Source organism: Oncorhynchus mykiss, chromosome 3 (genome assembly GCF_013265735.2).
Source record: "Oncorhynchus mykiss isolate Arlee chromosome 3, USDA_OmykA_1.1, whole genome shotgun sequence".
In the NCBI taxonomy this organism is placed as follows: domain Eukaryota; kingdom Metazoa; phylum Chordata; class Actinopteri; order Salmoniformes; family Salmonidae; genus Oncorhynchus; species Oncorhynchus mykiss.
This window is the reverse complement of record NC_048567.1, coordinates 16,185,497-16,206,990: the sequence shown is the minus strand read 5'-3', so window position 1 is coordinate 16,206,990 and position 21,494 is coordinate 16,185,497. Positions and strand designations below refer to the sequence as shown.

The following is a 21,494-nucleotide window of genomic DNA, read 5'->3' as shown; positions in this document are numbered from 1 at the left end:
AATAGTCCCCGCGATATGCAACTGTTCAGGGAAGTCAGGAACCAATACACGCAGTCAGTCAGGAAAGCAAAGGCCAGCTTTTTCAAGCAGAAATTTGCATCCTGTAGCTCTAACTCCAAAATGTTGTGGGACACTGTAAAGTACATGGAGAACAAAAGCACCTCCTCCCAGCTGCCCACTGCACTGAGGCTAGGTAACACGGTCACCACGATAAATCCATGATAATCGAAAACTTAAACAAGCATTTCTCAACGGCTGGCAATGCCTTCCTCCTGGCTACTCCAACCTCGGCCAACAGCTCCCCCCCCCCCACCCCCCACAGCTACTCGCCCAAGCCTCCCCAGCTTCTCCTTTACCGAAATCCAGATAGAAGATGTTCTGAAAGAGCTGCAAAACCTGGACGCATACAAATCAGCTGGGCTTGACATTCTGGACCCTCTCTTTCTGAAACTATCCGCCGCCATTGTCGCAACCCCTATTACCAGCCTGTTCAACCTCTCTTTCGTATCGTCTGATATCCCCAAGGATTGGAAAGCTGCCGCAGTCATCCTCCTCTTCAAAGGGGGAGACACCCTGGACCCAAACTGTTACAGACCTATATCCATCCTGCCCTTCCTATCTAAGGTCTTTGAAAGCCAAGTTAACAAACAGATCACTGACCATCTCGAATCCCACCGTACCTTCTCCGCTGTGCAATCCGGTTTCCGAGCCGGTCACGGGTGCACCTCAGCCACGCTCAAGGTACTAAACGATATCATAACCGCCATCGATAAAAGACAGTACTGTGCAGCCGTCTTCATCGACCTGGCCAAGGCTTTCGACTCTGTCAATCACCATATTCTTATCGGCAGACTCAGTAGCCTCGGTTTTTCTAATGACTGCCTTGCCTGGTTCACCAACTACTTTGCAGACAGAGTTCAGTGTCCTCTGGCAGTCTCTATGGGGGTACCACAGGGTTCAATTCTCGGGCCGACTCTTTTCTCTGTATATATCAATGATGTTGCTCTTGCTGCGGGCGATTCCCTGATCCACCTCTACGCAGACGACACCGTTCTGTATACTTTTGGCCCTTCCTTGGACACTGTGCTATCTAACCTCCAAACGAGCTTCAATGCCATACAACAATCATTCCGTGGCCTCCAACTGCTCTTAAACACTAGTAAAACCAAATGCATGCTTTTCAACCGTTCGCTGCCTGCACCCGCACGCCCGACTAGCATCACCACCCTGGATGGTTCCAACCTAGAATATGTGGACATCTATAAGTACCTAGGTGTCTGGCTAGACTGTAAACTCTCCTTACAGACTCATATCAAACATCTCCAATCCAAAATCAAATCTAGTCGGCTTTCTATTTCGCAACAAATCCTCCTTCACTCATGACTATTCTACCGATCCTCGACTTCGGCGATGTCATCTATAAAATAGCTTCCAATACTCTACTCAGCAAACTAGATGCAGTTTATCACAGTGCCATCCGTTTTGTTGCAAAAGCACCTTATACCACCCACCACTGCGACCTGTATGCTCTAGTCGGCTGGCCCTCGCTACATATTCGTCGCCAGACCCACTGGCTCCAGGTCATCTACAAGTCCATGCTAGGTAAAGCTCCGCCTTATCTCAGTTCAATGGTCACGATGGCAACACCCACCCGTAGCACGCGCTCCAGCAGGTGTATCTCACTGATCATCCCTAAAGCCAACACCTCATTTGGCCTCCTTTCCTTCCAGTTCTCTGCTGCCTGTGACTTTCCCTCAACAACTTTAAACATCTGCTATCTGAGCAGCTAACCGATTGCTGCAGCTGTACATAGTCCATATGTAAATAGCCCACCCAATTTACCTACCTCATCCCCATACTGTTTTTATTTATTTACTTTTCTGCTCTTTTGCACACCAGTATTTCTACCTGCACATGACCATCTGATCATTTATCACTCCAGTGTTAATCTGAAAAATTGTAATTATTTGTTGCTATGGTCTATTTATTGCTTACCTCCTCATGCCTTTTGCACACAATGTATATAGACAATTTTTTTCTACTGTGTTATTGACTTGTTTATTGTTTACTCCATGTGTAACTCTGTATTGTTGTCTGTTCACACTGCTATGCTTTATCTTGGCCAGGTCGCAGTTGTAAATGAGAACTTGTTCTCAACTAGCCTACCTGGTTAAATAAAGGTGAAATTAAAAAATAATTTTAAAAAGAGAGAGAGACAGGAGAGAGAGAGAGAGAGAGAGAGAGAGAGACAGGAGTATGAGACAGCGAGGGAGGAAAGGAGGGAGGAACAAAGAGATGATGGGGGGTGGGGTATGAGGACAAATGGAGAAAATATGAGTCAGTCTAGAAGAGTCTGTGAACTACAGTTTACCAGAAAGTATATGTGAGCACAATCAAGCACCGGGTGGAATATGTTTGCAGAAATGTTTTGATAATAACAGTATTCTCCAGACATTTAGAGGTAATTGCAGGCCCTGAAAGTAATAATTTTAAATATTTACACACATCCATTTCCTCTCTTTTATATTTCCCCCTGATCGACTTAACATGCAAAACAAATCTGGAGCTGTATTACAAAGAAGGAAAACAAAATCTTAGAACAAGGCTAAAAATACGACATGTACTTGAGCGTGCCAGGAACATTTTCCATGCTGTTCTGTGGAGACACAATGCATTAGAGATTGGTGTGCTATTACTCGTTTTGATCTGACAGATTACAGCTATGTGTCTTATCCTGGATTCACGATGGTCTGTCAGTTCCCTCTCCTATGTTTCTTCTGTTGGAGAATTATGGCTCAACATTTATGGCTACCCCATGTTGAGAGGGCCTGTTTTCAGCTCGTCACATTTACATATTCTGTTTATCACTGAGAAACACAGCGGTGCTAAACTTTCTCCTCCATTTCTCACCCAGTAAGACTCAACAGAAAGAGAGTACTTCATTTCCATTTTCTAACCGCTTCCTCACCTGTCTCGTCATTGGAAGATGTGTATTCACACAGTATATACAGTATTAACCACAATACAAAAATGCTGTGGACTCTATAATGATCTCAGGCCACTGCCAACACATTTCCATAACTATTTTATACATTTTTTTGAAGAGAAGTTGCAATACTTTTGCACACATTGGAGTAAACAGCAATTCAAATCAAACTGGGAATTAATTAAATGACGTACAGTTGAAGTTTGAAGTTTACATACACTTAGATTGGAGTCATTCAAATTTCTTGTTAACAAACTATAGTTTTGGCAAGTCGGTTAGGACATCTACTTTGTGCATGACACAAGTAATTTTTCCAACAAATTTTTACAGACAGATTATCTCACTTAGAATTCACTGAATCACAATTCCAGTGGGTGAGAAGTTTACATACACTGAGTTGACTATGCCTTTAAACAGCTTGGAAAATTCCAGAAAATTATGTCATGGCTTTAGAAGCTTCTGATAGGCTAATTGACATAATTTGAGTCAATTGGAGGTGTACCTGTGGATGTATTTCAAGGCCTACCTTCAAACTCAGTGCCTCTTTGCTTGACATCATGGGAAAATCAAAAGAAATCAGCCAAGACCTCAGAAAAAAATTGTAGACCTCCACAAGTCTGATCCATCCTTGGGAGCAATTTCCAAACACCTGAAGGTACCACGTTCATCTGTACAAACAATAGTACGCAAGTATAAACACCATGGTTTCTCAAATGACTACCTCGCCTGGTTCACCAACTACTTCTCTGATAGAATTCAGTGTGTCAAATTGGAGGGCCTGTTGTCCGGACCTCTGGCAGTCTCTATCGGGGTGCCACAGGGTTCAATTCTCGTGGCGACTCTCTTCTCTGTAAACATCAATGATGTTGCTCTTGCTGCTGGTGAGTCTCTGATCCACCTCTACGCAGACAACACCATTCTGTGTACTTCTGGCCCTTCTTTGGACACTGTGTTAACTAACCTCCAGACGAGCTTCAATGCCATACAACTCTGGCAATGGCCTCCAACTGTTCTTAAATACAAGCAAAACCAAATGCATGCTCTTCAACCGATCGCTGCCTGCACCTGCCTGCCCGTCCAACATCACTACTCTGGACAGTTCTGATTTAGAATATGTGGACAACTACAAATACCTAGGTGTCTGGTTAGACTGTAAACTCTCCTTCCAGCCTCACATCAAACATCTCCAATCCAAAGTTAATTCTAGAATTAGCTTCCTATTTCGCAACAAAGCATCATTCATTCATGCTGCCAAACATACCCTCGTAAAACTGACCATCCGATCCTCGACTTTGGCAATGTCATTTACAAAATAGCCTCCAACACTCTACTCAATAAATTCGATGCAGTTTATCATAGTGCCATCCGTTTTGTCACCAAAGCCCCAAATGCTACCCATCACTGCGACCTGTATGCTCTCGTTGGCTGAACCTCGCTTCATACTCGTTGCCAAACCCACTGGCTCCAGCTCATCTACAAGTCTTTCCTAGGTAAAGCCCCGCCTTAGCTCAGCTCACTGGTCACCATAGCAGCACCCACTTGTGCATGCGCTCCAGCAGGTATATCTCACTGGTCACCCCCAAAGCCAATTCCTCCTTTGGCCGCCTTTTCTTCCTGTTCTCTGCTGCCAATGACTGGAACGAACTGCAAAAATCAATGAAGCTGGAGACATACAGTATATCTCTCTCACTAGCTTTAAGCACCAGCTGTCAGAACAGCTCACAGATCACTGCATCTGTACATAGCCCATCTGTAGATAGCCCATCCAACTTTCTCATCCCCATTCTATATTTATTTATTTATCTTGCTCCTTTGAACCCCAGTATCTCTACTTGCACATTCATCTTCTGCACATCCTACCATTCCAGTGTTTAATTGCTATATTGTAATTACTTCGCCACCGTGGCCTAATTATTGCCTTACCTGCCTTATCTTACCTCATTTGCACACACTGTATATATATTTTTCTACTGTATTATTGACTGTGTGTTTGTTTATTCCATGTGTAACTCTGTGTTGTTGTGTTGTTGTATGTGTCGAACTGCTTTGCTTTATCTTGGCAAGGTCGCAGTTGTAAATGAGAACTTGTTCTCAACTAGCCGAACTGGTTAAATAAAGATGAAATAAAAAATAAATAAAAATATGGGACCACACAGCCATCATATCGCTCAGGAAGGAGATGTGTTCTGTCTCCTAGAGATGAACGTACTTGGTGTGAAAAGTGCAAATCAATCCCAGAACAACAGCAAAGGACCTTGTGAAGATGCTGGAGGGAACCGGTACAAAAGTATCTATAGCCACAGTAAAACGAGTCCTATATCGACATAACCTGAAAGGCCGCTCAGCAAGGAAGAAGCCACTGCTCCAAAACAGCCATAAAAAAACAAGACTAAGGTTTGTAACTGCACATGGGGACAAATATCGTACTTTGTGGAGAAATGTCCTCTGGTCTGATGAAACAAAAATAGAACTGTTTGGCCATAATGACCATCGTTATGTTTGGAGGAAAAAGGGGGAGGCTTGCAAGCCGAAGAACACCATCCCAACCGTGAAGCACAGGGGTGGCAGCATCATGTTGTGGGGGTGCTTTGCTGCAGGAGGGACTGATGAACTTCACAAAATAGATGGCATCATGAGGAGGAAAATTATGTGGATATATTGAAGCAATATCTCAAGACATCAGTCAGGAAGTTAAAGCTTGGTCGCAAATGGGTCTTCCAAATGGACAATGACCCCAAGCATTCTTCCAAAGTTGTGGCAAAATGGCTTAAGGACAACAAAGTCAAGGTATTGGAGTGGCCATCACAAAGCCCTTACCTTAATCCTATAGAACGTTTGTAGGCAGAACTGAAAAAGCGTGTGTAAGCAAGGAGGCCAACAAACCTGACTCAGTTACACCAGCTCTGCCAGGAGGAATGGGCCAAAATTCACCCAACTTATTGTGGGAAGCTTGTGGAAGGCTACCCCGATACGTTTGACCCAAGTTAAACGATTTAAAGGCAATGCTACCAAATACTAATTGAGTGTATGTAAACTTCTGACCCACTGGGAATGTGACGAAATAAATAAAAGCTGAAATAACTAATTCTCTCTACTATTATTCTGACATTTCACATTCTTAAAATAAAGTGGCGATCCTAACTGACCTAAAACATGGCATTTGTACTGGGATTAAATGTCGGGAATTGTGAAAAACTGAGTTTAAATGTATTTGGCTAAGGTGTATGACAACTTCCTACTTCAACAGTACAAGTTGTGGTTTGGGTAGCTTACACTTTTCATCCTCCTTCACATTGTGAGAGGGCATCAGAAATCATGATCTAAAGACAGTCGGACCACAACCACATGATTTCATTGTCCATTTAGTTGTTATGGAGGATTATGAAGTGCAGACAATGACATTCTAGATTCTACTGAAATGCCATGTTCCACTGCCCTGCATAATATTTAGTTTGGCCTCTGCAGCAGTGCTGTTCAATTGATATAATTGAATGATTAAACCAGCCATAAACTAAGCCAGCACAATGTTATATCATTGTATTGTTTTGTATTTATTATGGATCCCCATTAGCTGCTGCTGGAGCTTTGCTGGATCTGAAAATCCTCATATTAATTTCTCCCCATTCTGGGTTCTCTGGGGTTTCTCATTTTGTTTTGCTACCATAGACCTGGCTCTGGCTGGTATTTCAGGGCTTCCTTTTCCTTAGTTTCCTCAGTCCTAGAGCTGCAGGTAGTAAGTGATCTGACACACACAGGACTAGCTACAGTAGTGAGTGATCTGACACACACAGGACTAGCTACAGTAGTGAGTGATCTGACACACACAGGACTAGCTACAGTAGTGAGTGATCTGACACACACAGGACTAGCTACAGTAGTGAGTGATCTGACACACACAGGACTAGCTACAGTAGTGAGTGATCTGACACACACAGGACTCGCTACAGTAGTGAGTGATCTGACACACACAGGACTAGCTACAGTAGTGAGTGATCTGACACATACAGGACAAGCAACAGTAGTGAGTGATCTGACACACACAGGATTAGTTACAGTAGTGAGTGATCTGACACACACATGGCTAGCTACAGTAGTGAGCGATCAGACACACACAGGGCTAGCTACAGTAGAGAGTGAGCGATCAGACACACACAGGGCTAGCTACAGTAGTGAGTGAGCTGACACACACCGGGCTAGCTACAGTAGTGAGTGGCTTACACACACAGGGCTAGCTACAGTAGTGTGTGATCTGATACAAACAGGGCTAGCTACATTAGTGAGTGATCTGACTCACACAGGACTAGCTACAGTAGCTGTTGTATGAATGTGACACCTGAAGAGAAATGTATTTAGATGGCAATGAATTATATGAGAGTTAGTGCTGTGTGTTTCAAATGATTTATCACCATGGGTATGCATGTCTTCAAACATGTATGCTGGGCTCTGCCTATCTGTTGTTGATGTGATAAAAAAGAGAGAGAGAGACACACGCAAAGCCTTGAGCTGACGATGAAGGACATAACACATCTAAAAGTATTCAAAGGTGGCCTGGTGACCGCAACACCACTGTTCTCTGCTCTTCAGGCATAGCAACAGCACAGTGAGGAAGTGTTACTATGGAGATTGTCAATCACTGCGTGCCTTTTTGTCTGCCCAGCTCCTGCTACTATAGTATTGGTCCTCATACATACTAACAAGTAGCATTGTATTGTTCCCTGCATGGTTGCTTCTCAACAAACAGCTTTGATACTTAATATTCATCAGGCAATCGCCACGTGTTGTTTTCCCCTCCTCTCAACACCAAGCTGGCTATAGTTCTGAAGAGTTGTTTTCTCCTTTCAACACGAAGCTGGCTATAGTTCTGAAGACCTGTTTCCCACTCTCCTCAACACGAAGCTGGCTATAGTTCTGAAGAGTTGTTTTCTCCTTTCAACACCAAGCTGGCTATAGTTCTGAAGACCCGTTTTCCACTCTCCTCAACACCAAGCTGGCTATAGTTCTGAAGACCTGTTTTCCACTCTCCTCAACACCAAGCTGGCTATAGTTCTGAAGTGTTGTTTCCTCCTCTCAACACCAAGCTGGCTATAGTTCTGAAGACCTGTTTTCTCCCCTCAACACCAAGCTGGCTATAGTTCTGAAGACCTGTTTTCCACTCTCCTCAACACCAAGCTGGCTATAGTTCTGAAGACCTGTTTTCCACTCTCCTCAACACCAAGCTGGCTATAGTTCTGAAGACCTGTTTTCCACTCTCCTCAACACCAAGCTGGCTATAGTTCTGAATAGTGGTTTTCTCCTCTCAACACCAAGCTGGCTATAGTTCTGAAGACCTGTTTTCCACTCTCCTCAACACCAAGCTGGCTATAGTTCTGAATAGTGGTTTTCTCCTCTCAACACGAAGCTGGCTATAGTTCTGAAGACCTGTTTTCCACTCTCCTCAACACGAAGCTGGCTATAGTTCTGAATAGTGGTTTTCTCCTCTCAACACGAAGCTGGCTATAGTTCTGAAGACCTGTTTCCCACTCTCCTCAACATCAAGCTGGCTATAGTTCTGAAGTGTATGAGATAATAATAAGGGAGTGTGATTGAGTTTTTAAAAATTCAAGCAGCATTAACATCCTGATTATATGGGCCCCTAGCCACAGGGAGAGCTCTCCAGTCGATAATATGAAAGGGGGTCGGGGAGATTTCAAGTGTTTTCACTTGGTTTCACCCTTCAGGTCTAATCAGAAGCCTCTGCATGTGACGGGGTTTGATCTGGCCAGCAGGGAACACGAACACGCCAGCCCTGTTTACCTGGCTGGTGCGGGGAAGCCTGGAGGCTGCAGGGAGTTCTGGGAAATACTCCCGACACTGAGGAGATGTCGTGAACGTGCACACACACACACACACACACACACAGAGAGCGGCAGAAGGGAGCACTTCAAAGCAACATGTCGGCAGCACATTTATTTATTAAGCAAAACAAAACAATGCACACTAGAGACATTACCGCTAATTAAGCATGGCAACCAGTTTTAATGAGAGAACAAAAGGAGCAGATAAAAGGAGGTAAATTGCTGGTCCCTGGAATGTATTTCGGGTTTATTTGTATATTGTTTGTGAAACCACTGTGGGAGCTGCATGGGAGAATCTATGGTGCATTCAGCACCAGCCAGGACACTGTGGCTGGGATGTTGGTGCCACGCACACGCACATGTACTGTACACAAACACACGCACACACAACCACACGTACTGTACGCACACGCACACGTACTGTACACACACGCACACGTACTGTACACACACACCCACACGTACTGTACACACACACACATGCTCACGTACACAAACACACGCTTTCCTCCTAATTATTATCCATCTCAACCTCACCTGATTTTTTTGGGTCCCTCAGGTTCTCCATACAGGGACAAGATCACCATAGCGATCCTGCAGCTGCAGGAAGAAGGAAAGCTGCACATGATGAAGGAGAAGTGGTGGAGGGGGAACGGTTGTCCGGAGGATGAGAAGAATAAGGAGGCCAGCGCTCTGGGGGTCCAGAACATCGGGGGCATCTTTATCGTCCTGGCGGCTGGACTCGTCCTGTCGGTGTTCGTGGCAGTCGGAGAGTTCATCTATAAATCCAAACAAAACGCACAACTGGAAAAGGTAAAGGAACATCCTTTCACGTATAGCCAGGTTGCAATGACAATGTGCCTGTGTGTGGATCTTATTATACAGAGATTCTTGACAAGGAGACCACTTTTCTATTAGCGTTGTGTTTTTGCCTAGCTTACATTTATTTTGTGGTTTACAAAATATAACATTTTTATCAAAAAAAAAATTCTGACATAAAAAGCACGAAATTATGAAAGTAGAGACATTTAGTCTCGTTGTATTTGCACTAAACCATCCCTCACCTCATACTCAATAAAGTGCACTTGATGTTTGGATACGGGTGGAGGGGACATTTACACGTGTTCAGTATTAACACTCATTTGAATGTACATGATGTACAAAAGGACAGACAGACGGTAGCCATTTCAGTTACACTGAGATCACAAGGACAATTTTACATGATACTCAGGTTAGCTCCTATAACACTGATGTTTATGTAGATACAGTAATGCACCAGATTCTTTAAGACACAGTAAGTATGGGTTCATTTTCTTGCCTTTATCCACTTAGCCCCAACGGCACCAAGGTGATAGGAAGCGTGAGGAGTTCTGCTGTCACCACGGACCCTCCAAGCAGCTACCTGTAGACTTTAACCACCAGCTCAAATGACCTCCAGAAAGACTCCAGAGACTCCAGTCATCTACAATTACCTTAAAATGCACAAATTGTATTTTTTTAACTTCAGATAGTTCCCGATTGGGAAGTTTCCTGTCGGAAGAACTGGCAGCGATGTTATGGTCACAACGTTTCAATGAAAGGTTGCCATTGGTGCATGGTTAAGTGTATGTGTTCGAAAGGTGTCCCTAAAACTATTGGTGCACAGTTTCACACGATGGGATTGGAAGGTTGGCCCAAATGCATGATCCATAATGTTCATGTAAATGTCACCAGTCATACGCCTTGCCACTCTCGTCTTCATGTCACCCTCAACACACAGCCACAGCAATCCTCTCCCCCAAAATATATCATTATTATCAGATACAAACTTTTGGACAGACAAGCCAAACTGAATCAAGCTATAATTGCAAACTCTATGAAGGCTTGGTTTTGTAAGCTTGCAGCTATTATAACATACTAAGTACTATACTGAATAATCTCATATTGAAAGTGTAATGCTACAACAACACATCACTCATCATCAACAGCATGTAAAACTTTTGATGTTCCCCTTAAACCCATGTCCTTCCTGGGATTCCTGTCCTGTCCTTCCTGGCCTGCTCTGTCCTTCCTGTCCTGTCCCTGTCCTGCCTGTCCTTCCTGTCCTGTCCTTGTCCTGTCCTTCCTGGGATTCCTGTCCTGTCCTTGCTGGGATTCCTCTCTTGATTTTCCTGCCCTGCCCTGTCCTTCCTGCCCTGCTCTGTCCTTCCTTTCCTGTCCTGTCCTTCCTGCCCTGCTCTGTCCTTCCTGCTCTGTCCTGTCCTGCCCTGTCCTGCTCTGTCCTTCCTGCTCTGTCCTGTCCTTCCTGCCCTGCTCTGTCCTTCCTGCTCTGTCCTCCCTGCCCTGCTCTGTCCTGTCCTTCCTGCCCTGCCCTGCTCTGTCCTGTCCTTCCTGCCCTGCTCTGTCCTGTCCTTCCTGTCCTGCTCTGTCCTGCTCTGTCCTGTTCTGTCCTGTCCTGCCCTGATCTGTCCTGCCCTGCTCTGTCCTGTCCTTCCTGTTCTGTCCTGTCCTGTCCTTTCTGCCCTGTCCTTCCTGCCCTGCTCTGCTCTGTCCTGTCCTTCCTGCTCTGTCCTGTCCTTCCTGCCCTGCTCTGTCCTGTCCTTCCTGCCCTGCTCTGTCCTGCCCTTCCTGCTCTGTCCTGTCCTTCCTGCTCTGGCCTGTCCTTCCTGTCCTGTCCGGTCCTTCCTGCCCTGCCCTGCTCTGTCCTGTCCTTCCTGCCCTGCTCTGTCCTGTCCTTCCTGCCCTGCTCTGTCATGTCCTTCCTGCCCTGCTCTGTCCTGTCCTTCCTGCCCTGCTCTGTCCTGTCCTGTCCTGTCCTTCCTGCCCTGCTCTGTCCTGCTCTGTCCTTCCTGCTCTGTCTGTCCTGTCCTGTCCTGCCCTGCCCTGTCCTTCCTGACCTGTCCTGTCCTGTCCGGTCCTGACCGGTCCTGTCCTGACCGGTCCTGTCCCTCCTGCCCTGTTCTGACTGGTCCTGTCCCTCCTGCCCTGTCCTTCCTGTCCTGTCCGGTCCTGCCCTGCCCTGTCCCTCCTGCCCTGTCCCTCCTGCCCTGTCCTGACCGGTCCTGTCCTGACCGGTCCTGTCCTTCTTTTCCTGTCTAACACAGTGCTCTCTCACCCAACAACAGTCTCATAAATCTCAAACGCCAACCCCTACTTAGCTCTCCACAGGAGCCTGGTCTGCACTAAGAGCTTTCTTCTACACCTTCCATCGATCGCACAATGCAGTGATGCTGCTGCTGCTTCTCGGCCATAAGCCCCCATATCTGTTTCAGAGCATCTAGTCGTGAAGTGATGTTCAGAGTCCTTCTGTCAACGACAACACACACACACAGCACAGCGCTACACCCACAGACCAGCCAGGGTAGACAGGAGGGGAGGTCCCCCATCAATAGGATGTCATTTAAAGAATCCTAAAGAATGATATGGCTAATCATAACCCATAAGGAAGGTTGGTAGTGAGTTGAGTAGGGAGTAATAGTCAGCCGAGCCAGAGAAAAGAGAAGGAGAGTGATGATTTAATAGAAACCTCAACATCATTTGATGTTGATCATGATCTCTTCCTGGTGTTCTTCAGCATGTCTTTGTGTCAGACACAGCAGTTGAAGAAGATACGTTTCACACTCTTATCAGCTCAGAACTAGGTGGAAGAGCGTAGATAGCAGATGTATCCAGACAGAGAATAGACCTCACTCACATATCTGTTTTCAAGAAGACTTGAGTAGTTGTCATTTGTCAGTCCATTTAGCATTTTATTTTCACACTACCTGTGCCTGTATGCTACAATTATGTAAGTTGTGTACCTCAATATTTTAATATCCAATTGATTACCGACAAAGGTGTATATTGCTTTTCATAAATTCTCACAATCAATAATTTTTTTGTGTCTGATTATCTGAGAAGCAATACATGTTTTACTCATCCAAAGCAAATAGACATTCTCCAAGAGGTTTGAGTGTCACACAATCACGACGTGTATTTTAGTATGTGTGGCCCATTGCTACTGTTTTAACTGTTAAACCTTGACACGATATGCAGAGTACCAAGTGTACCAAGTTTTCCCATATCAATTCAATAATTAGTCACATTTGAAAACACCTGATATTTTATTTAATTGCACAAGATCCTTTACTTGAATGTGTTGACAGGACAGGGTTGTATTTTCACCACGATGCTGAAAGTGTCAACTTGAAAAATTTTCTCCTAAGCATCTCTTTGTTGAGTTTATCATGCTTGATAGCGCACACCCTGAAATTTGCATTTTATAATTACTTCCAGTACCAGTCAAAAGTTTGGACACACCTACTCATTCCAGGGGTTTTCTTTATTTTTACTATTTTCTACATTGTAGAATAGTAGTGAAGACATCAAAAGTATGAAATAACACATCATGTACTAACCAAAAAAGTGTTAAACATATCAAAATATGTTTTATATTTTATATTCTTCAATGTAGCCACCCTTTGCCTTGATGACGGCTTTGCACACACTTGGCATTCTCTCAACCAGCTTCATGATGTAGTCACCTGGAATGCATTTCAATTAATAGGTGTGCCTTGTTAAAATGTATTTCCTTCCTAATGCATTTGAGCCAATCCATTGTGTTGTGACAAGGTAGGGGTGGTGAACAGAAAATAGCCCAATTTGGTAAAAGACCAATTCCATATTATGGCAAGAAAAGCTCAAATAAGCAAAGAGAAATTACTTTCCATCATTACTTTAAGACATGAAGGTCAGTCAATCCGGAGAATGTCTAGAGTGTGCAAAGCTGTCATCAAGGCAAAGGGTGGTTACTTTGAAGAATCTCAATATAAAATATATTTTGATTTGTTTAACACTTTTTTGGTTACTACATGATTCCATACGTGTTATTTAACAGTTTGGATATCTTCACTATTATTCTACAGTGTAGAACATAGTCAAAATAAAGAACACTGTGGGAATGAGTAGGTGTGTCCAACTGCTACTGTATTCTGTGTAACATTAGAAAGGATAAAGAGAAAAATAAAAATAGCAAGTCATTTATTTAATGTTATGAGTCATACACCTTATAATGTCAACATTTGTTAATATTATTTGCCAAATCCAAAAATATATGTTGTAATGACAATAATTGTATGTTTATTTGAAATTATTTTAATTTACTTAACTCAGATTGTGATACAGAATAATTAGGTTTTCAGTCTAATATTTTCCACTGGTTATTAACTTTAATAAAAGATTGAGAAATATTTGAAGTTTTAGTAGGCTTTTCATTCTGGTTCGCCCAATGAGGACTTTCATAAGTCCACACATTCCCATTATCACAACATGGCTGGCTTTCAGAAAAATACCATGATCCCCATGGTTGCCCACTTCCCCCTCTTCCTTCTCCACCTCTTCCTCTTTCTTATCCCCCTTTTCCTTTTCTTCCACCTCGTTATCCTCCACCTCTCCCTCCTCCTCCCCTTCCTCCTCCTTCAGCTCCTCATCTTCCTTCCATTTCTCCTCTTCCGCCTCCTCCTCCTGCCTGCTGCTGAGGGTGCTGCAGAATAACCTGGCTCTCCAGGGACAGGGATCACCAGCTGTGTGTGAGGAACCATCCAGCTCCCCGATTGCGTGCACGCGCACACGCACATACGCATGCACTCTTACACACACACACACACGCAGGAATGTACTCATGCACTTATATGTGCACACACACACCTGCTCAGACAGATGTGCACACACAGACACCCATTGACTACACACACAAAAAAAGTTACTATTCATCTCTTGCTTGCCCTCCATTTCTCCATCATGCTATCATGGAGTGAGAGATGGAGTGGGAGCTACTATGGTGTCTTTTCATCTCAGCTGTTATACACAACCTGATGAGCAGGTCTGGGGTCTATAGATCCGTGTACGTGGTGGTACAGACTGACTGGGCTGTACTGTACATGGGCAGCCTGCAAAATACCCACCAGTGCCTTCTTCCATTAATGGTAGTAAAAAAGCTAAGGCAGTAAAAGTGTTGGATTTATTATTTCTCCATCTCACCTCCTTAAGTGGACGTTTTCTTCCTGTCTTCCTCTGAGCCAGCCCAAAGTGCTCTGAGACCTGAGCCTGTTCAGCTCAGGATCGGGCTGCTGGTGGTGGAGAAAAGGGGTCGTTAAAACTCTGTAATTCAATGGCCACCACTAAACAGCCACCATCAATCCAACTATGAGCCCAGCAGCCATGAGGCCATGATGGAGATGTGTCCCCTGAGTCAGAGAGCATTTTCTTAGCCTGCCTGGAAAGCCAGATGGGTGGGGTTTTACTTTTGGGACTTTTATATTGGTCCTAGATGGCCACTAAGCCCACAGCTTCATGAGGGGAGAAGTGTCCTAGGTAGAAGATGCTATTCAATCTATTTTTCCCAGAGAAAATCAATAGCCATGAAAAGCATGTTTTCTGAAAGGCTTGTAGTCAATCAGCAGGACTTCTAGGAGTAATTCCTGCAACTCCAGTTGTAGCTTTTTACTGTATGTTTTTTGTGAGAAGAAGACAAACAATATATGATATAGATATGATTTATGAATATGATACACACATGCACATACTAACATGTAATATCATGTACACTCAGATAGGTACATAACTTCGTACACCCAAATCCATATACTCAATATGCATAGAATTTTGAGTACTGGTGAATTGATGTGATTGTTGGTATGCTGGAAAGCGAAAGCATTAAAACATTTGCATGGGTGGGAGTCCTCTAGCCATAACTATAGAATATGTTCATGTGAGATACCTGTTCATTAGGACAACTCATAACAATGTCATAACCCTACTGGTCATAGATGAGGAAAAAAGGCACTAAGGAGAAGTCAGCCTGTTAGGTAAGCATTGGCATGAGTAACTGAATGACAATCAATCACTGGCTGACTTAGCAGCATGAAGTCTTCACTGTTGTCTTCATCCCTGTGTTCTTGCTGGTAGACCAACCCAGCCTTCAATTGCTTGAGGTGGGCAGAGGCCTTATTTCTCTTGACAGGTGGTTGAGCCCTTTCACATTCCAGCTAGTAAGGTAGACATCCCTCGGTTCTCTATCAACTCAATTGAGGTTCTGAATTATTTGGCATACGTACCTGTACCAGACATCACCATAGTGCTGTTCCAAAATATAAGTTGTGTTTTTATGTGAAAGATTTAACCTAGACTCGAAAAACATATTAGTCCCTTGAAATCTGTTTCCCCAATAGTACCTCCAGGAATAGCAGTCTCAGATTTAGTTGAGTCACTCTGCGTTGTTCAGTGCACCATTTGAAAATGCCAGAGTAGCTTTTGAGAAGAGGAGAAGGAAGAAGAGGCAGCAGCTTAATTGGCCATGCAGCTACATGGGATTTGAGTCAGACGAGATGTAATATGCATCAATAAGTCATGCTGCTGTATGGGCCTGGGCCCCGGCTGGGCTGCCTGGCAGAGAAGGATGGGGGAAATCTGCCATGGAGAAATCACTTTAGCTAGCCTAGAATGCTCACTGTGTGTGTGTGTGTGTGTGTGTGCGTGTGCGTGTGTGTGTGTGTGTGCGTGTGTGTGTGTGTGTGTGTGTGTGTGTGTGTGTGTGAGAGAGTGTGCTTGCACGCTTGCCTGTGTGTACGTGCGTTCACTCGCCATGTGTGCGACTCCAGATGGACTCCAGCAATTCGGCACTGTGCACAGCTTTCCTTCTAACCCTCTTCAATCCACCCTTCCCGAAGCATTACCCCCCCTAGACCATCTAGCCCTTCCTTCATCCCAGCCCCTCCACTCACCAACCAAACTTCACACCCGTGCTTGATTTGAAACTGAATCGTTGCCAGGGCTAAAGGCATGTTTTAATTAGCAGTATGGCAACACATTTTAATAATTTAAAGCTGTTAACGCAAGCTACCATAATCAGGTGTTGCTGTACATGATCAAATAGCTGCACAGCTGTAGTAAGATACCTATAATACTGCAATAACAGTCATAAATAAAGTCAATGTTTCTCATCGCTCTGAAAACATGAAGTTGCTAAATCTATTGTCTCCCAATACAAGAGGAATCCCTGCCAACCTCCAGTGCAAATCCTGTCCTGATTCCTACCCACTTCTAGCCCCTTTATCCACCTACTACACTAAAAGACTATGGACATGCAACCTCCATCCAACTCCCCCAGCCCCAGCTAGAACTCCAGCCCGAGCCCACCCACCCTTTCCTGAGCCAGCTCCTCTCTCCCCTGCTTGCTCTGTGTCACCATGGCAGCTCTCAGAGAGGGGGCTGTAGAGAGCCTGCCCTGGGGAAGTAGCAGCTCTGTAGTGCTCTGCTCTGCTGAGCTTATTACTGCCAAATTGTTTGGAACTAGAGGAGGCTCTCTCTGAAATCCCTGTTTTCTCTCTCTCTCTTTCTGACTCTCTCTCTCTCTCTATCTCTCTTTCACTCTCCCCTACAGAGGTCCTTCTGCAGTGCCATGGTGGACGAGTTGCGGGTGTCCCTCAAGTGCCAGCGGCGCCTCAAACACAAGCCTCAGCCACCCGTCATGGTGAAGACAGAGGACGTCATCAACATGCACACCTTCAACGACCGCAGACTGCCAGGCAAAGAGACCATGGCCTAGAACAGGACTCCCTCTCTCTCTATCCCTCTAACTCTTTCTATCTCTCTCTCTCTGCTCACAGGGAGGAGTGTAGGGTGAAGAGACACTGGGGGAGGGAGGAAGGGTGATAGTTGATTTATGTGAGTGTATTTGGAGGGGGGGGGGTTAAGAGAGATTGGGAGAGGAGATTGGGAGAGGAGATGAGATGAGAAGAAAAGGAGAAGAGAAGAGAAGAGAAGTGGAGAAGAGAGGAACTGAGCTGCTCTGATCACTGACTGGACTGACTGGTATCGTTGTTTTGAAACACTAAGCAAGAAATGAAAAGAGATTCAACAATGTTTCCTGTGGAAATAACTTGAACTAACCTGGGAGCAATTCAATGTGAGTTACCTCATTAATCTACCTGGCAATGCACCTGAGCAAGGAGTGACCAAGTGGTGCCATGATTTAGTATAAAAAAAGAGAGAGATAAACCCAGGATTCAGAGGAAAGGAGAGAGGGCAGGTTAAATTGAAAGTATAGAATATCATACATATGGTACATGTTTGGTTGTACGTTAAATATTGATTCAATTTGGACATGTGATCTCTATCTGCTACCCAACCACTCTCTCTCTCTCTCACTGAGTAGACCACATGCAGAGAGCTTGGTTAGGTAGAATCAGGAGAGCGTACATCCCTCAGTCATAGTTATGGAGCAAACACATACACAGACACTAACAGAAGAAATGGAGAGAAAATCAGTTGGCGAGTGTGTAAAGGACGCATCTTGTTTTTATTCAACCATAGAAGAAGAAGGAGACCAGATGGGCTAGAAACAGCCAGTTCCAAATGAAACCCAAAGCCCAAAACGCATTGGTGAGCAGGACAGGACTGCTCCCAACATGTACAGAGGCATCGTTTATTCATGTGATTCACTGTTGGAAAGAATACAGTACATTATCCATTAGGCAATAGGGGATTTCATTTACTTTATTTCAGAGTACTAACATTTTGTTAAATTATGGGGGATGGAAAACATTTTTTGAATGAAAAAATATATACATATATAAATACAAGAGAGACAGATTAGCGGGTGTGAGGCAGTGATGTAATAGAGGAATTAGGTGATAGGAACTGGAAGTGACATGGAGAGTTGCGGACATGATGAAAGTAGTAACCTTGGAAACCTTAGTAGTTTGAATTGAAGGAAAGCAGGACAGCAGGAGTGGATCTGAAACAACATTCACAACAATCACACAACATGAGGAATTTATTTATTCAAGTATTTATTTCTTTATTTATATTTTCATGGACTGGATTTTCACAGCAGCTGCAAGGATACAGTACACACCTCATTTTCAGATTTGATGGGTACACATGTTTTGGTTTCCTTTTTTGTTCAATGTCAAGTCTCAAGTTTCTTTTTGTATTCTTGTGGCTTTTATTTTAGTAACAAAATCCTCACATTTACTTGTGCAAATGCAATTTCTATGAAAAAAGTGTTTTTGTACGAAGAAAATCAAAAATTTTGTAATAATTTTTATCAACACAAAATGCACCACGGATGTCACCACGGCAGACAGCGAGCCTCTCTCTCCACTGTGGGCCGTGTGGGCATCCCAAGGGATAGCAGCCCCATCTAGGATAGCCCCGTCAGGCCTAACACAATCCCCTCCAGGGGGTCACGAGAACAACCCCTCCATGGACCGGCCTCACACCGATGGGGTCTCCAGAGCATTCTGGTTGAGCTTCAGTGGCATAATACATGTTTTGGAAAAACTATTTTTATCATGTAAAGGAATCATATTTAAAAGAAAGATATTTTTACTTCAGGTGAAAGAAAAGTAATGATTAAACAATAATTAGAAGAATACATATATATACACACAAAGAAGCTGAAGTGAAGAGGACTGCCAATGATGCTTATCATTCTACACCCCTGAATTGCAATAGACTGCTAGTTTTCAGTGCTGAGAAATTGTGTGTAAATGGTTATAAAAACGGAAAAATATGTATTTAACAAAATAAAGAACACCGACAGTGGCAAGAAAAAGTATGTGAATCCTTTGGAAATACCTGGATTTCTGCATAAATTGTTCATACAATTTGATCTTATCTTCATTTAGGTCAGAACAATAGACAAGCACAGTCTGCTTAAACTAATAACACACAAACAATTATACAAACAATTATACATTTTCATGTCTTTATTGAACACACTGTGTAAACATTCACAGTGCAGGGTTGAAAAAGTATGTGAATCCTTGGATTTAATAACTGGTTGACCCTCCTTTGGAAGCAATAACCTCAACCAAATGTTACCAATCAGACCTGCATAACGGTCAGGAGGAATTTTGGACCATTCCTCTTAAACAAGTAATAAATAAATATTATTGGGATGTCTGGTGTGAACTACTCTCTAGAGGTCATGCCACAGCATCTCAAATCAGGTTGAGGTCAGAAGGTGTATTTTCTTCTATTGAAGCCATTGTATTGTTGTGTTTTGGGTCGTTGTCCTGTTGCGTCACCCGACTTCTGTTGAGCTTCAATTGACAGATAGCCTTACATTATTCTGCAAAATGTCCTGATAAACTTGGGAATTCTTTTTTTTTCTTTTTTGGGGGGACAGCAGTGACTTCTTCTGTAGTGTCCTCCCATGAACACCATTCTTGTTCAGTGTTTTACGTATCGTAGACTCATCAACAGACATGTTAGCATGTTCCAGAGATTTCTGTACGTTTTTAGCTGACACTTTTAAGATTCTTCTTAACCTCATTGAGCATTCTGCACTGTGCTCTTGCAGTCATCTTTGCAGGATGGCCACTCCTAGGGAGAGTTGCAACAGTGTTGAACTTTCTCCATTTATAGACAATTTGTCTTACCATGGACTGATGAACACCAAGGCTTTTAGAGATAATTTTGTAACCCTTTCCAACTTTATGCTAGTCAACAATTCTTAATCTTAGGTCTTCTGAGATCTCATTTGTTCGAGACATGGTTCACATCAGCCAATGCTTCTTGTGAATAGCAAACTCAAATTTGGTGAGTGTTTTTATAGGGCAAGGCAGCTGTAACCAACATCTTCAATCTCGTCTCATTGATTGGACTCCAGGTTAGCTGACTCCTGGCTCCAATTAGCTTTTGGAGAAGTCATTAGCCTAGGGGTTCACATACTTTTTCCAACCTACACTGTAAATGTTTAAATGATATATTCAATATAGACAAGAAAAATACAATAATTTGTGTGTTATTAGTTTAATCGCACTGTGTTTGTCTGTTGTTGTGACTTAGATGAAGATGAGAGCAAATTTGATGACCAATTTATGCAGAAATCCAGGTAATTCCAATGGGTTCACATACTTTTTCTTGCCATTGTAACTAATTTTGAACATGTTATGAAAACTAAACGGAGTGCACACAGTTTACTGTTTGAAGTTGATGCACAAGTTTAAAGAAAATTTTAAAAAAATCTTCACATCTTTGTGGTGTCGTTCATTTGACTCGAAAGCAAAATGTTTTGACACCATTACGTTGTTACAGCTTGGATCAGACTCTAAACAGAACAAGTAGCAATGTGAACAGAAAACACAATAGGAGACTGATGGAATATGGGATATATATATATATATATATATATATATATATATATATATATATATATATATATATATATATATATATATATATAGCAACAGTGGATATATATATATATATATATATATATATATAAACATAAAAATCGAATGGAGAAAAAAGCAAGTCGATATTTAGCCAAAAATAAAATAAATCACAACATTTGAACAGAAAGATAATTGTTCAAGACTCCTTCAGTACTTTTGAAAATGTTTTTTTACCATATAATGTTGACTGTGCGCTCTCACTCTGCATGTTGTACTCCATATCCCTCCATCTGGAGAGCAGCTGTGGAAATACTGACATGAATGAAAAAGCAAAGGGCAATCTATCTATTCTGTTTATTTGAAAAAATGTAAATGTTATTCATCTTTAACAGCCTGGTACAAGTGAAAGGATTCCTATTTGAAAGACACAAAATGTACAGCAGATCTGCCATGCATACCCATTAATGCAGTTAGGAAAATTGGCAAAATAAATTATTATACTATACAACAACTATACAACACAGGGTTATT

General features: G+C 43.1%; 1 protein-coding gene across 2 annotated transcripts in view; it reads left to right on the top strand.

The window, feature by feature from the left end:
• Nucleotides 1-19,610, top strand: part of LOC110512031 (glutamate receptor ionotropic, kainate 2) — a 234,597-nt gene extending 214,987 nt beyond the window's left edge. Inside the window, exons 16-17 of one of the 2 annotated variants that reach the window (XM_036970551.1) lie at nucleotides 9,380-9,633; nucleotides 17,219-19,610. In XM_036970551.1, the coding sequence (XP_036826446.1) occupies nucleotides 9,380-9,633; nucleotides 17,219-17,383 (419 nt within the window). In that variant the 3' untranslated portion in view covers nucleotides 17,384-19,610. Of the gene's footprint in view, nucleotides 1-9,379; nucleotides 9,634-10,152; nucleotides 11,091-17,218 lie in introns of those variants that run through there. The other variant, XM_036970556.1, reaches the window with a different exon arrangement.
• The last annotated feature ends 1,884 nt before the right edge of the window (nucleotides 19,611-21,494 follow it).